We start from the raw sequence: 15,984 nt of genomic DNA, 5'->3' as shown, positions 1-15,984 counted from the left end.
AGCCTTCAGGTGCAAAGATGGGAGAGGCACGGGGGATTAGGGTCAGCTCAGAGGAAGAAGGCTTCTTAAGACCTCACAGCTCAGGTGCACACTGCAGCCCTCTTGTGGGATGGCTGGAAGATACTAGGTCACTTCTTCTGAGATCAGACTGGGCTTCCTTACCAAGGTCCTTGGGGCCCCTGCCCAGTGTGGCCTCAGCATGTCCACCCTTCCCTTGTGCCCAGGACATTGGTGCTTCCTGAGCCAAGACCACTGTTCCCTTCTGGTCCCCGTCACACCCCCTCTAGCCCCTGGATGCACACTCTGTCCTTGAACACAAGAGCACAAAGCCTGCAGACTGCAAGACAGTCCTTTCCATGGGTTCCCGGGGAGGAGTGTGCATACGGAGGGAAATCCAGCCTGCGTGTGACTCTGCCGTTAGCCTCAAAGTGCCATGTGACCTAGCCAGGGTCATTTTCAACCCAGTCGTTAATATCCAACCAACAGGATGGTTATGAAGAACAAGATACTTTGTGTTATGTGACTGGGCCAGAGTTGGCACTCCCAAAATGTGGGTTTCTTTTTCCTCCCCACTTCCCTCCTCTTGGCTGACCCCAGGGCCTTTGCCGCTGACACTGCACCTCCCACTGCAGGGCCCACCATGTACCTCCCACAATTCCAAAACTTTTCTTGACTAATTGAACTCGCAAGCCCATGTTCTTTCTGTGTTCTGATCAGAAAAGAGAGGATTCAAGCATACATCTGTTGGCTGAAGATGCTGGCCATGATTAATTCTTCATGGAAGTTATTCATAGCCTGGCATTTCAAGAAGTCTCCCCAGTAGACAGAACCTCCTTGAAACATATGCCACACCTCCTTTGTGATTCCAGGTCCCACTTGGCACTGGTAGAAATATTTCTACTACTCAAATGTTGGGCCCATGCTGCAGACCAGTCAGAGGGCTCTGGCTTTTTCTATGTAAGCAGGAGCCTTCCCATAGGCCAAGGGCTTACTGGCCAGTGTCATAACTCCCCAGAACTACCTGAGGCAGTGTGGACCAAGGACCACGAAACACACTATTCCTTGCACATGCAACCTGCATTCCTGGTTTTTTCTGGTCCCAGCACTTTGATGTCCTGTTTGGGTACCCACCGTTCCCTATATTGGTCATCAAGGTCTGGTGCCATTGTCCCTCACCCACACTGCATGGTGGGGGGCGGGGTATGCCCCCGTCTCCCTGACCATGGTACTTGGGTTTCAGGGTTGGACACAGACCCAAGCCAGGCCAGTGGGGTTTGCATTGAACTTCTGGGAAACCAGCACCCTCCTGCCACTAGGTCTTAGCTGACGGATGCCAGTGGGGAGGTCTGGAGGGCCGCCCAGTGAGAGAACCCATGTGAGATGAGGGAAAGCAGAGCTGGGGTTGCTGATCACAGTATCTGAGCCCCTGGATCCAGTCCTGAAATCAGCATGCTGTATACTCTACAGATCCTGGAACTAAGAAATTCCTCTCAACCTGTTTGGTTTTTTTTTTTTGGCTTATGTCAATTTATATTGTGTCTCTGTGTCATTCACAACTGGAGAGGTCCCGACTCTCATTTTTGAAAGGCTTCCTGTCACCAAGCAGCAATAACCAGAGATGCTGGCCTTGGGCAGGTCTGCACGCCTCTGCCAGAGCCCATGGGAGAACCACATCCATGCCCTTCCCCATCTTTTCGTTGTTTTCTCCACAGATTCCCCACATTAGAAAGCCGTGTGTATGCCCTGCTGACTTGGTATGTGACCCTTGATCTTCTCTGGAGCTGTCCCCTCTCCCTGGCGGGGTCCTTTGCCATTTTCCTTTGCAACTGGGACGTGGTATTTCACAGCTCCCACCGGGCTTCACAGGGACACTCTATCCAGGGGGTGGGTCTGACCCAACCAAGTTCAGCTGCCAGCACTGCACTGGACCCTGCGGCTGGGTAAGCGGTGCAGGATGGAAGGATGAGGAAGGGGGCCGCCAAGAGAAGGAGGATGGGCACGGTCCATGGCACTCCTGTCTCTGCAAATCCCAATACGGGGACATAAGGACAGGTTCCGCACGGTGACTACGCAGCAAGTTCAAGCCCCCAGCCCCGGTGGCCGCTCTGCAAAAAGGGGGAAGGTGGTGAGCAAGCCTCACACCCACTCTGGGCTGCATCAGGACCCCGAGCCGCGAGCGGGAAGCGTGCGCACGAAGCTCTCCCAGACATGGCGGGAGCAGGACAGAAGCCAGTGCCCTTGCTCCCAATGGCTGCTGGCCGGATCCGCTGCTGAAGTGGAGTTTCGAATTGTTGAGAGCTTGCCAGAAGCTCTGAGAAGGGGAGGGCCACCTGACACCTGCAGGAGGAGGATGGTGCAATGCTCCTGTCCTCCCGCGGCCACCGCCAGCTCCTTCCTCACTCCCGCCCATCCTCCCTGGTCCTCCCAGGATGCCCGCCACTGGCAGCTGCAGGGAAGGGCAGGGTGAAAAGCAGCCAAGGGTTCATTGTCTGTCCTTGTAGGCGCCTTGCACCAAGAGGTTGTCCCATACACGGGATGGCCGGGTTGTCCTTCACCATCTGGGTGTCCCACACACAGGGGGTGGGGGTCGCCTTGCACCAAGGGGCTGTCTCATTAGCCTTTGGGATGCTGACTCTCGTTCTCATGAACAAAGAGGGTGAACGACCCCTGCCCAGGGCTGGCCAAGCTTAGCTGGGGGATCCAGCCAGGAGTCCACTCTCCTGACAGCCCAGGACGGGGTTGTTTCCTGAGCACTGCCCACATGCTAAGGGCAGCAAGCTGAAGGAGGCAGGACCGCTGCCCTCAAGGCCCATCCACGGGCAGGGCGAGCATAGTCACATTTTATCAGTGCTGGCTGTGGAGGTGTTGGAAGTCATCAGTCCTGATGGGGGGGTGGTGCTTCCTGGAAGAAGTGATGCCTGAGGCTTGGAACACAAGTCGATGGTTAAAGGTAACTGATTAGGGCACACAGCCAACTTTCCAAAGGTCTCAGGAAACCATCTGACCCTGCCATCCTGCAGCTCATGACAGGGCGTCCTATAGTGACGAGGTAACCGCACGGGCATGGCTACCACATGGACTTGGGCTTGTACTGGGGTCAGGACAAAATAACCTGTGTGGAAAAGTCTCTGGATTGTCAATGGCTGACACCTTGACCAGAGAACAAGAACCCGAGCTGTTTATCGCTGTGACTTGTCCCCAGGACAGCAGGGCCTCAACGCTCTGTGCCTGCTCACACTCCCACATTGGCATCGGTTCTGACGGTCCAGCTCTGAACCCCCGCACTCTCCCGTGGCTCCAGTCAGAGACCTGGGGTCCAGCCTTGCTTCCTCTACCCTCATCTCCACCTGCCCCTCGGCCACCACTCTGGCTGGCAGCTGGGGTTGCCTCCTCTTTAATATGACACAGAGCATGTCTCCCTCTCATTTAGACCCTCCAACGCTCCCCCAAACACCCTTCTCCTTATCAAGACCCTCGAGGGCCCGCCTGGCTGACCTCCTAACCCTGTACTCTGACTCCTTCCCAGGGGGCCATGAGCCTTGGAGCCCGCAGTCTAGCATGGCCCCACACTGTGCAGGTACTTCTTCATGTACTCACCTGGGATCCATCCCAGAGGGAGGCTGTGGCCCTGCAGCTGGGAGGCCTCACGGCGCTGGCAGTCCTGCTGGTGATCCGCCCTCACCCATCGAGGTCAGCAGAAAGGGTGCCTCGTGCTCCCCAGGTCCCCATAACATCAGCTGGCCCCAGCATAGCGGTTGCCCTCCAGGACGGTTGTATGCTTCTGGCTCTCCCAGGCCTAGGGCTCCTGGGGAGCAGGGCTGAGCCTCACCAGAGACTACCCTAAGGGCCAGCTGATGAGCCCAGGGTCTCCAGCCCAGCTGTCTCTGCTTTAGTCCTGCACTGGGCTCCCTGGAGAGATAGCCCCAAGCACTGGGCACACCACCTGCAGCTCCCCCCCCCCCCCCCCGGTAAGCAGAGAGTCCCTGAGTGTGTTCAAATCTCGACCTCACAGTCACCGGCTGGTGTTCCGATATGTTGGAGAAGCAAGCACGCTAATCCAGATATAACCTAAAGTGGGGCCTGGCACGGAAAGCATTCCTTCCACACTCATGCTTGTTGCGACCTGTGGGCACCTAATGGGCTCGCTACACCTTTGCAGATGCGCAGGTGAGGGATCCAACACAGGCCCACGAAGCCCCTTCCTGGGCAGATGTGCTCTGGGTTCTGCAGGGCCAGCAGGGCAGGCTGTGTCCGCCTGTGACCGGCAATGGACCCCCCGAGAGCAGCACAGCCTGGATGTGGGTCTGGGACCCCAAGATGGCAATACTGCCAGGGCCTGCTTCTCTCCATCTTTTGTCGGGCGGCAGGCAAACAAAGCCCTCGGCTGTTTCCTGACTCCCACCCGAAACTTGCGGGCTTGATGCTGCCCTCCAAGGACAGTCTGCGTGCTCAGATTGAAACCAAGTGTGTTTCCAGCCCTGGTTTCTGTGCCCTGCAGGAGTGAGGCATCTGTAGCTGGGAATCCAGGGTCAGGACCCCTCGTCTGCCCAGAGGCCTTGGAAACAAAGCAGAGAACATGGCGATCTTTCAAGGAGATGCAAAGATCAAAACTGCCCAAGGAGCGGGTGAGTTTCTGGAATGAATCAGGCACTGGCCCAATGTGAAATGCACAGGGGAGACTCAAGTCGGCTTCCATCACAGCTCCATCTCTGCTGGGTGGGTCTGGTGTTAACCCAGGGGCCTCAGGTCACCTGTGGGCCCATCACTCAGCAGCTGGGCATTTAAGCAAGTCTGTGCCTCAGTTTCCTCACCTCTAAGTGGGGCAACAGCAGAGCACCCCCACGCCCCAGGTCACTGTGAGGGGATCAGATGTGGCCCAGGTAAAGTCCTGAGGACAGGGCCAGCCATATGGTCCACACAGATGTGCACAGCAGGTGCCCATCGTGAGCTGGGGGCTTTTGCACAGGCGGCACGGCTAAGCCGAGGGTGGGCATCTTAAGCAGCAGCCTCTCTGGGGGAAGAAAAACACAACAAAGCCTGGGTGAGTTGGAGAAATGGGGGGGGGGTGTGATCAGGCGGCAGTGGGGGCTCGCCTTCCTGAACTCGTCTAAACCACCTGGCGGAATGAAGCCTCCTATCAGCAGCCTGGGACTAAGGGAGAGAAGGCCCAGCATCCTGCCCGAGGCAGGGGAGGCAGTCAAGAAAGCACCCCCCCAACACACACATGACACACATGTGCACACAACTAATGTGCGGCATGAGCCTCCCTTGGGGAAGAGAAGGAATCTGGGGCATGCACACAGAAGCCAGACACACATGACCCTGAGCTAATATGAAGACCAGTCACCAAAGAGGTTCTTGGTGGGTGGGGGTCATAAAACAGCGGGTGCCCCTTCTAGGAGGGTTGAAGAGGATCTCCGTGAAGAAACCAGGGGGCCAGGCTGCTTGGTAACATGAAGCACAAGGTACCCGCTATCTCAGGGCCCCAATGCTGGGGCCTGCAGGGGACGAAGGGGCCCATGCTAAGCATGCATGCTCCCATACACGCCAGGACCTGAGGACTGTCTCCTCAAGGCACATGGTCCTGGCACTGGTATGATCCCCATGTGACCCCACGAGGCCGGTATGGTTGTGCCTGCTTTACAGTTGCAGAAATGGGCTCAGTGTGGCCTCCTGACACCCTCAGAGGCACATGGCTCAAGGGCCTGGGCCAAGACAGACCTGTCTCTGGCCCTCCCTGGGCCACTCAGGGCCCTGACAATCAGTAACAATCCACGGGGACAGACACACGCTCCAGGGAGTCCCAGCTGAGAAACATTCCTGGAGAACTGGCACTGGAGTCACCTGCAGAAAGTGTTTTATAAGTTGTCGGTTTCAACACAGTGAATCACCAAATCCATTTAACTGTCCACAAGCAGCATTGCTTTTACAGAAAAGGCACCAAACGGATCAGACTCCTCTCACACAGTAAGGAAGAACGTGTTCGGGAAATCTCTGTTCCCACTGTGTGTGTGTGTGTGTGTGTGTGTGCGCATGCGCATGCCTGCATGCTTGTGTATACACGCAGGTGCATAGGCACCCACGTCAGGTGAGGATGGCACAGTGTTTCCTGCTGTGGGTCAAGGTCAGGAAGTTTAGGAGGCAGTGGGGCCCTCAGGATGGGTAGGATTTCAGCAGGGGGAGGGGGGGAGGAGGAGGGCACATTCTGGGTGGGGCAAAAGGAGGTGGGGAAGCATGGGGGCAGGCCCAGAGAATGTGGACCAGTGCTGGTGTACTGGGAGATGGGGACCTGGTGCTCAGGGTGGGACTGCACGATCCTATCTGTCATCAGAGTGAACAGTATACACTGCGGGGATGGTTTCGTTGAGAGTAAGACATCCAGCATACTGGAAAGCCTTGGGTAAAGTACCACAAAGAACACTGCCAGTACCAATGACATTTCCCACAAACATCAGAGCCAGATGCTTGGGGCTCCTTCCATCTACAGGAGCCCCAGGAGCCTGAAGACACTCAGACCAGGCCGGTGCTCCAACCCAGGAACCAGTCCTGCATGCAGCTCCCTCCTGGCGTATCTCCATCACAGGCCAGACCCATAACCATTATCACCCTGAGCCCTCACTTTTCCGCTCCAGACTGGATTCACCTGTGACACCCATGGCCACTCAGGGCCATGCTCAGTGGGCAGAAGGTGGATGGAGGATGGACCAAGCCCTAGCACCCCTGCCTGAGGGTCAGCGAGGCAGTCGGTCCCATGATCAACTGTCCTGTCCCACTCTGGTCCTCATACCAGCTCACCTCTGCCCCTGGGAGGTGCCTCCGGGGAAGGCCTCGGGGAGCAGAAACCTGAAGAGGCCCCAGAGTGCCAGGGAGCAGGGCAGCCCTTAGCAGTCCAGCTTGGGGATGGAAAATGATCCTGAGGGCACTGGGGACCCAGGCCTAGGTGCATTCCAGGGTGGCAGCTGGCTCCTGAGGGGAGTGGCCACGTGAGTCCCCAGACCAAGTAGAGCTCCCTGGCCAAATGGCCCTGAGGAGTGGCCATGATGGCCAGGAGACCACATGGACTCCCCCAAGCACCGTGCGGGACCAGGGCTGGGGTAGGGGGAGAAAGTCTTCCTCTCACTCCTCTCACTCCACAGTGCCTGGTGTGGAACCAGCCTGGAGTGTGCACAAATCAGTGCTGGAGCCATCAGATCGTAAATAAAATAGGGAAACGTGACTTCTGCTACCACCCAAGTCCGTGCATCAAGAGCAAAGCTCACTGCGCAGGTGGGAGCCCAAGGGACCCGGCCCACAGGAGGAACCAGGCAGGGCACCTGGGCCTGGGACTTGCTGCTTCCAGCCCCAGCCCCTTACCTGTTCGGTCTGCTCTTTCTCGGCTCCGAGCACTCGGGGCCCGAGCCATAGCTGGGGCAGCTGTGTCTCCCACGTCTGGTCCAGGGCCAACCTGGGGTCCAGGAGCTCGGGGTGCCTCACTCTTGTCCTGCTCCAACGAGGCAGTAGCATTGAGCCTCGAGCGGGCCTGGGGCTGCAGCGACGGAGGAGGCTGTGGGCCAGAAGGGCTGGCAGGGGGCGCACCGGGGTCCATCCTGTTGGCGAGAAAAACCAAGGGTCAGACACACAAGGGCGGCCAGGCCCAGCCTGCTCTGGCCTCGAGTGTTGGGCAGAAAGGGGACAGAAAAGAGAACCGGGGTGTGGGGGGGGGAGTAGCGCCTGGGTGGCTCAGTCATGAAGTGTCTGCCTCTGGCTCAGGTCATGATCCCAGGGTGGGAAGCCTACTTCTTCTTCTCCCACTCCCCATGCTTGTGTGCTTGTGTTCCTCTCTCACTGTCTCTCTCTGCCAAGTAAATAAACAAAATCTTAAAAAAAAAAAAAAAAGAAAGAAAAGAAATGGGGTGAGGGCCAATTTATGCTCTCTATGAGATCTTACTCAACCTCACGGCAGCCCCAAGTCTGTGCCCATTTCACAGATTAGGAAACTGAGGGAAGAAATCCACTCAAGGCCTCTGGCTCAACGGGCCCCATCGCAGTCATGAGCTTGGGCCCTAGGTCTTCAGGCCCGAAGTCCCCTGCCTCAGCAGGCACAAGCCCTGTGACCTCAGTGTCCTTGCCTGAGCAGCAGGGATGGTGCAAATTTGTGAGGGTCTAGTGAGATAATCTGCATGGAGCACTGAGCACAGTGCCTGGCTCAGGGAGCTGAAGCGTGGCCTCCACCTTGTATGTCCCCCCTCCAATCCGTGAAGGTGACCCTACTTGCAGATGTAATTAAGGATCTTGAAATGAGATCATCCTGGATTAGGATGGGCCCCCATCCAATGACCAGTGTCCTGAGAAGAAGAGGGAAACACAGAGACATAGAGAGAAGAATGTCATGTGAAGACAGAGCATGCAACAGGAGGTGCGGCTGCAAACCAAGGGCCACCAGGGGTCATCGCCTTCACCACAAGCCAGGAGAGAGGCGGGGAAGGATGACCTCTCAGAGTTCCCAGAAGGAACCACAGAGTAAGAGTTAAATGTTAGCAGGTAAGTGAACGGAGGATTGGATGCAGGGGAGGAGGGAAGGGGTGGGGAGCCAGGAAGGGGGGAGGCAAAAAACCCACAAAGCCAGGATTTAGGCAGATGTGCCCAATGGCAAAGCCCTCCGTGCCAGGCCTGAAAGACCTCACCAGGACAAGACCCACCAGGCTTGGATGCCACCAGACATGAATATGCACTAAAAGGCAGAGTGAGGTGTCCAAGAACAGAGAATGGACTGGAACAGACCAGAGAGACTGGTGCTTCTACAGCCCTCTCATGACAGGGAAAGGGCTCAGTCAGTCAGTAAAAGGGACCTCATGTGCTGATTAGCAAAATGGCAGAAACCACCACTGACACAATGAAGCTGAAAGCCCCAGCCCCAGAATCCCCAACCTGGGGGCCCTGGATGGGCTTCAGGAGACACAGACCCCTGAAACTGTCGGGACGACGTGTGCACTGGATAGGGGACCCAGATGGCTTTTCCTTAGACTCCAAAAAGATGCCATGACCCTCCCCAGACTCAAGGCCACGTCCGTCCTTTTCACTGAGATGAGGAAAGCGAGCGCAGAGCAGGGAGAGGCTGCTCATGTGGAGATCTGGCCCCGGGCCCCCAGCTCTGTGGTCCTGAGCCACAGGGCCATGCCCCTCTCTGCTTCCTCCACTGTAAATGGGACAAGTCAGCTCACGAGAGGGCCCCATGAGGACCAGATGAGAGGACCGGCTGCACACGGGGGCCAGGCATCCCCAAATGCCCAGCGCCAAGCAGCAGGCCTGCCACAGTAGGGGCCCCCTGGATGTTTCCGGAGATGACTGTCACAAGAAGAGCTGCAGTGGTCCCAGGAGCCACATGCCTGTTTCCAGAGGCTGCACAACCAGGCCTGCCCTGTCCCCAGCCACAGTGGATCCTGAAGATGGGATCTGTGTCCGCCAAACAACCCCACAGATTTCAATCTGGACATTCCTCCGTCTGAAACACGGAGTCCTTATTTTAAAACATCCCCCAAGGGCAAGACAAGAGCACAGCCAAGCCACATGAATCTGCTTGGAAATCAACGCACTGCTCAGTGCCGTTTCCAAAGTGCAGGCTTCAGGGAACCCAACCAAGAGGCGGCTTCTATGAAACTTGCCATTCAGCTGCACGTGTAGACCAGAGCGAGCACGTAGCCAGGAATGGGCCGGGGAAACCCGCGGTGACAAGCCACACGGAACCAGTCATACAGGACACCCACCCCCTGACCCAAGATAGCCAACACGTCAGTTCTTCAGACCACAGAGGACCACGTCCTACCAAGCCACCTCCCATGGCCCGCTGCCCCTAGGATCAAGAGCCATCTCCTTGGAACAGCAGAGCATAGCTCGCCTTGACGAGAGCCAACTTGCACCGCCACACCTGTGTCGGGAACAGCAGCAGGAACGGACGTGTATCTGGACTGCGCTCTGCTCAGTGCATGTTCTTGGGGGTGGGGGGCTGCACATAGTGCTGGGAGCCGGGTACTGCCACTAGCCAGTGTAACAGGCAGATGGGTGGCTTAGCCTTCAATCCTCACCCTGTTTCACAGACAAGGAAATGCGGGTCCAGAAAGGTAGGATATGTGCTCGAGGCCACACAGCTCACGGTGTCAGAGCTGGAATTCAACTCCACAAAGCCCGTTTCTGAAAAGGGGGCCTCTCACAATCCAACCCCAGTCACGCCTTCCCTTCCCTCCCTGCCCCTCCCAGAGCTGCTATGTGGCCTGCACTGGTGCTCTGGCAGAGAGAGAGCCCTCCTCCTCCAGTGCTGGGGCCCAACTTGCCTCCTTCCTGGGAGTGTCCCCGCTGCCTCTGCTGAGTCCCATCTCAGGTAGAACCATCCTCTACCAGGCGACCCCAGGCCAGGGACAGTGTTATCCCTGGCCAACGAGACACAATTTTACTAACACGTGACAAGAGGAGTGAGTCCTAGTTTTACCCAGGACCTGCAGCCACTAAATCTCGCTCACTGTGTCTCAGTTTCCTCATCTGTAAAATGGGAAAAACACCTCCAATGGAGGGGTGCCATAGGGATTAGGGGCGTGAAAGAAGAGAAAGTAATCTGCAAACCATAAAACATTAAAACGAACAAACAACCAAGCAAGCATGCACACCCAAGCTGGTCCTCCCGGGTGCTACACCAGGGCGTGTTCGTTGAAAAACACATTCTGGAAGGAACCACAGGGAACCACAGGTTCTGGGTGGCCTGTGGGTTAAATATTAGGCATATCATATGACAGTAAAAATGACTGTTTTAAGTAAAATCTCTGCTTAGTAAGAATGGAAGAGTAAAAGAAAATTAATTTTGGGGGTCTCTGAGAGTTGCTCAAGCCCTTTAGGGAGAAAAGGGCTTATTATTTACAAACGAGACAACTCACTGCCAGGGTTGGGTCACAGGGAGGATCACAGACCATCTTCTGGTGGAAGGACCCACATGGCGGTCCCACCTTTCCTGCTGTTACACGTTCTCTTGCCTGGGATACTGCGAGCCCTGCAGGCGGGGGCTGCCTCTCCTTACCCTGGAGCACCTGCTGCCTGGCCTGGCACGCATCCTGGATCTCATGTGCAAGGTACATGGGGACAGCCTCGTCTCGGGGAGGCAGCAAGCTTAGGGGACCTTACTTTGTGACTTCAAGTAATTCCCACCCTGCAGACCCCAGGACCCTAAAAGCAAACAGGGAGCATCTACCTGCCTCAGTCGCAGCTCCAAGACCCCTCCAAACTGTCTGCTAGGGGGCCACCAATCCCACTGCCTGCTGATGGCCCCAGCAGTAGCCTGGAACCCATCATTGTGTAAGACCAAAAAAGCAAAGTGGCTGGCATTCTTTCCATGTGAGTACCAAGGCATATTTTTATCCCATCAAAACACAAAATACCAACAATGAAGAGCTCAGCTGAGGAGCTGCGGGGACCGTGCCTCTAGGGAGATGTGGAGCAGAATGGCCACATGTGGCCTTCTGCCCCAAAAGCTCTAATCTGGCCCCACTCTGCTTCCCTCCCTGGGCTGAGGGGCAGCCCCACCTCTGAAACAAGCCCCCACGGGAAGGCTTAAAGTTGCTCCAGCACCTTCTGACCCGAGCCTCCACACTAGAATCCCAGCCCCGGCAAAGAAGCAGGGATGCCCACAGGTTTCACACGCGAGGGTGTCTAACGTGGCCACACTTTCTGGCACCGTCCAGAGGGAAGTTAAGAACATTACATCCCCTTGGCACAGTGCTATCCTACAAAGATGTTACCCACGACCCCATATACAAATAAACATTTATAGTCAAGGAAAATGTTGGTATAACACTGTTAAGCCAGATTTTTTTTTAAAGATTTTTTATTTATTTGACAGAGAGAGATCACAAGTAGGCAGAGAGGCAGGCAGAGAGAGGGAGAGGAGGAAGCAGGCTCCCCGCTGAACAGAGAGCCTGATGCGGGACTCGATCCCAGGACCCTGAGACCACGACCCGAGCCAAAGGCAGCGGCTTAACCCACTGAGCCACCCAGGCGCCCCTGTTAAGCCAGATTTAAAGCAGCACGAGAATTATCCTGTCTCTTTAGAATGAAAACGACATCTACCTGCAGAAAAAGATGAAAGACAAAATACTGGATCTCTCTGGGTGGAGGAATTACGAGTGGTTTTATTTTATTCTTTTTTCTAATTGTATTTCCCTAATTTTCTACAATAAACGTATAAGGTGTTTGAAACGAAAACAAAATATATTTTACAACCTGCCTGTGACTGAGCTCTAAGGGAAAGGGCCCAGGGGGTTACCCAGCATCTGGAGTGTCTGCTCCATCATGGCCTGGCCCAGCCCTCTGGCAGAGGGCTACTCCTCAAGACAAGGGCACAAAGCCCTTGGAGGCTCCCAGCTACCTATTTTTGCCCCAGAGTATTAAGGGCCAAACCAAGGAACATTCCGACACCACTCGATGTGCCAAGTTCATAGAAACAAAGTGGGAGGCAAGTTGGGAATGCCCCAGTCCTTCATCAAGGACAGCCACAAGCGTCTGCTGAATGGCCAAGTCTGTACTACACACCTGCTCTGAGCCAGGCCCCGGTGGGTCAGCAGACACGGACTGGGAGCTGATCCTTTGCCAGGCATGGTGCTGGGCCTCCCTGCCCCAGGCAGCAATAGAGCTGGCCTTGGAGTGCTCACACCCAGTGGGAAGGATAACACCTAAACAGACAACTACAAAGACAAGCAGCATCTGGGATGCAAACACCCAGTGGGGGAAGGGGGTCTTGCTAGCCTTTGGAAGGCAGGGGAGGGACTGTGGAAAACAGGTCTTGACTCAGCCTTCAAGTTAAGTGGGTGTGAGCCAGGTGAGGGTAGAAGGAAAGAGGAATGGAAGAGCGTGGGCATTCCAACAGGGGACTGTCCTGGAGAAAATGTAGTGGAGGAAGCGTGACCAGCCGTGTGGCCAGGAAGGTGCAGGTGGCTGGGAAGTGACCACTGGGGACGGGACACAGGAATGAGAAAAGGCTGTGGGCAGCAAGGGCAGGTCCCAAGGGCCTGAAGGAACGCCTAGGGCCAGAAGGAGTTTGGGAGGACAGTGCTGAGCAGGGAGGTGATAATTAAAGAACCACCTGGGCTGTGTGGGGACAGGATGGGGAGCCCAGGGATGGGGCTGGGTGACCATCTGGGGAAAGGTAAGGAGGCCTGGTCCAGGGCAGGCATCTGACTGCAGCTCTGGGGCTGGGAGAGATAGGAGTATTGCCAACTGAATGTGAGGGGTGGGGGAGCAGAGGGTGACTTGGTTTGTTCCTGGGGGCCAGCACAGCAGTGCTACTTTCTGAGGTGGGGACGTGGGAGAGGGCGAGAGCTATATAAAGCATAAAGTTCCCTCCCTGTTAGGATTCTTATCATCACCATCACAGAGCAGGGTTTGGTCTCTGTCCTAGGGCTCAGGCACCTCTGGGGGGGGGGGCAGGACTGAGCTGGAGTCCCCTCTTTGACCAGCCCCCAAGGCCTGTTGAGCCCTGGTGTAGGAGGGGCTGGGAAAGCGTGAGCAGGGAGCACCCCCCCTCCACCGTCTTCCATCCTGGGAGAGAAGGTGTGATGTGGTCTCCCAGCAACCTTCCCTGTGCTCAAAGGTCCATCTGCTTGGGGGCGTGCGGGGTGCAGGGGTACAGCAAAGTTTTATAAGCGAAGCTTCCTCTAAATCTCTGGTCAGACACCACGGGGCTCCCATGAGAAGCCCATCCCCTTGGAGACACCAGGACGGGGCAGTGGAAGGCGTGGCCTCTGGGCTTCTGCTGACATGGCACCCTTGCTAGGGCTGCAGTAAGTAAGAACAGGTGACCAGCACAGAGGTCCCCAGGGCACTCTGCAAGTGACAGATCCTAGCAGAAGAGAAAGCCCTTCACAAACAGGCCAAATGCCAGGGTCACTGTCCAAGGTGAGGAGAGGCAGGACAGGGCTTGCTTTCAATGCAGACCCCGGGCGGAAGGCTTCCCCCAGGCTCTACGCGGTCCTGGACAGGTCACCCGTCCCCAGGGAGCCTCAGCTCCATCATGTGTCCACTGGGGCTCTAATTCCCACTCCTGTAAGACTGGGGTGGGGGAGGGGAGCATAAATCTGGTACAACTGTTAGCTCCTTGGAATTCTCAGCATCAACTACAAGCATTGCGCGGGGCGGACATAGCTCCATCACATCACAAAGGGCCGGGCGAGATTCCTCAGAAAGTTTCCATCTGTCACAATAGAAATTTATGGCGCGGAGGGCCAGCCAAGGGCCGGGTTCACCGGAGCAGAGCCGGGACCGAGAAGTACTGCCTCTGCCCCTGCCCGTCCCCTTACCTAAGCGCAGCCCCGGGGACAGTGGCCCGCACTGATTCTAAGTGGGTGGTGGGGGCCTCAGCTTGACCCAGGGGCTGCCCCCCCACCCCGGTGGGCCTGGTCCCCGGTGTGGGCTGGACCCCCGCCGATCCCGCGGCCCCACCCGCGCCCCCGCGGGCACCAAGGGCCGCCCTGGGTGCCGCGGAGTCCGGCCGACGGCCGCGGGGGAAGGGCCATGACAGGGCACCTCGGGACTGGCGCTGCGGGACGCAGGGTGGGGCGTCTCCGGCCACCCTCCAGCCATCCGCGGGCCCCCCGGGGCTACGGCCGTTGGCCGCTCGGTGCCCGCCGCGCGCGGGGCTCCGCGACTCCCGAGGGGGCTCACCCCTCCCCCGGAAGTCCCAACCCAGGCCCCGGCGGGGGTTGCCGCGGGGGTCGTCATGCGGGCGGGACCCCAGCCCCTCTCCTTCTGGGGACCTTGTGCGGGGAGCCCTGGGGGCAGCCGCGCACATGGAGAAACTGAGGCCCGAGGCGGGCGGGGCCTCCCGGCTCCCTTTCCAGTCCCCCGCGCGGCCGTCCCCCGCCCCGAAGAACTCACCCGGCCGCGAGTGGGCCGCACGCGACTCCGCGACGCCTTCGGGCCTCCGGGCCTGTGGCAAAGTTGTTCGCGAGGAGCCGGACACCTAGAGGTGGGAGCTAGGACGCCGGGCCGAGGGAGAGACGCGAGCATCTGAGGGAGCTGGCGAGCGCGGCCCTCCGCGGAGGGGCGGGGTAGGGGGCGGGGCCGCAGGCCGCGCTCCACTCCCGATGCGGCTCGGAAGACCCGGCGCCGGCTCGGTCCGCTGTGCGGCCGGCAAGCTTGCCAATCATCTCGTGCCTCCGCCAATCACGAGGCGCCTCGCCTGGCTACAGCGGACCGCCCCCTGGTGTAGCCTGGCCCGAGGGCGCCGCGGGGGGCGGGTCCGACCCGCCCACAGCGAAAGTTTCCAAGCCGAGTCGGCCCCGGCCCGGCCCACCGCGTGCTGGCCCCGCCCCGCCCCGCCCCGCCCCGCCCGCAAGGTGTTCAGTTGCAGAGGGAGGCCCTTTGCTTCTTCATCAGTTAACAGGTGGTTGAACTCTTGGACAAGACTCAGGCCACCTTTCAGCCACCACTCTGGCCCCAGGGCCCCCAACTTCAGATTCATAATGACTGCCATTGCAGTATTAACTAACACTTGAGGGCCTGCAGTGCGCTAGACCCCTTAATCCTAGCCGTGCCAGAGGCAAAGAGGGCTCCCCCCTCCCCCATACAGCAGCAGGGAAGGAAAACAATGGCCCATTTAAATGCGTACAAGTAACCAAGTACAGCTTTAAATGCACGCAATCAAATGCAATGTCGCACGCTTTTCACAAGGTAATTATGGGATTCACCTTAAAAAATACATTAACGTGGGGGTGGGGGTGACGCAAGGCTCAGGCAGTTTTGGAAATCCGCTTCTTTCAGTCCTGTCCTGTGTCTGAGGAGGTGTAGTTTAGAGATGCGGGGGAAGGTCTGTCCTTCAGTCATGCCCTTGGGAAGATGAGGTCCTGGCCGGTGACCCACCCTGGGCTGTGTCTGCTCTGTGTCTGGTCCTCATAGCCAACCTGGGATGCCTGTCCTCAGTCATGGCAGAAGCTGCCTCAGAGTGGCTGCCAGAGATCTGTAACCAACATG

General features: G+C 57.5%; 1 protein-coding gene across 1 annotated transcript in view; it reads right to left on the bottom strand.

Moving 5' to 3' along the window:
* Positions 1-15,024, bottom strand: part of WFS1 (wolframin ER transmembrane glycoprotein) — a 30,388-nt gene extending 15,364 nt beyond the window's left edge. The window contains exons 1-2 of the mRNA XM_044226239.1: positions 14,890-15,024; positions 7,354-7,586 (exon numbers count right to left, since the gene is read on the bottom strand). Of these exons, the coding sequence (XP_044082174.1) occupies positions 7,354-7,585 (232 nt within the window). The 5' untranslated portion in view covers position 7,586; positions 14,890-15,024. The remainder of the gene's footprint in view (positions 1-7,353; positions 7,587-14,889) is intronic.
* Between the last annotated feature and the right edge of the window lie 960 nt (positions 15,025-15,984).

The sequence above is a fragment of the Neovison vison genome, chromosome 11, assembly GCF_020171115.1.
Source record: "Neovison vison isolate M4711 chromosome 11, ASM_NN_V1, whole genome shotgun sequence".
Lineage (NCBI taxonomy): Eukaryota > Metazoa > Chordata > Mammalia > Carnivora > Mustelidae > Neogale > Neogale vison.
The sequence above is the reverse complement of the archived record's forward strand: the minus strand, read 5'-3'. Positions and strand labels throughout refer to the sequence as shown.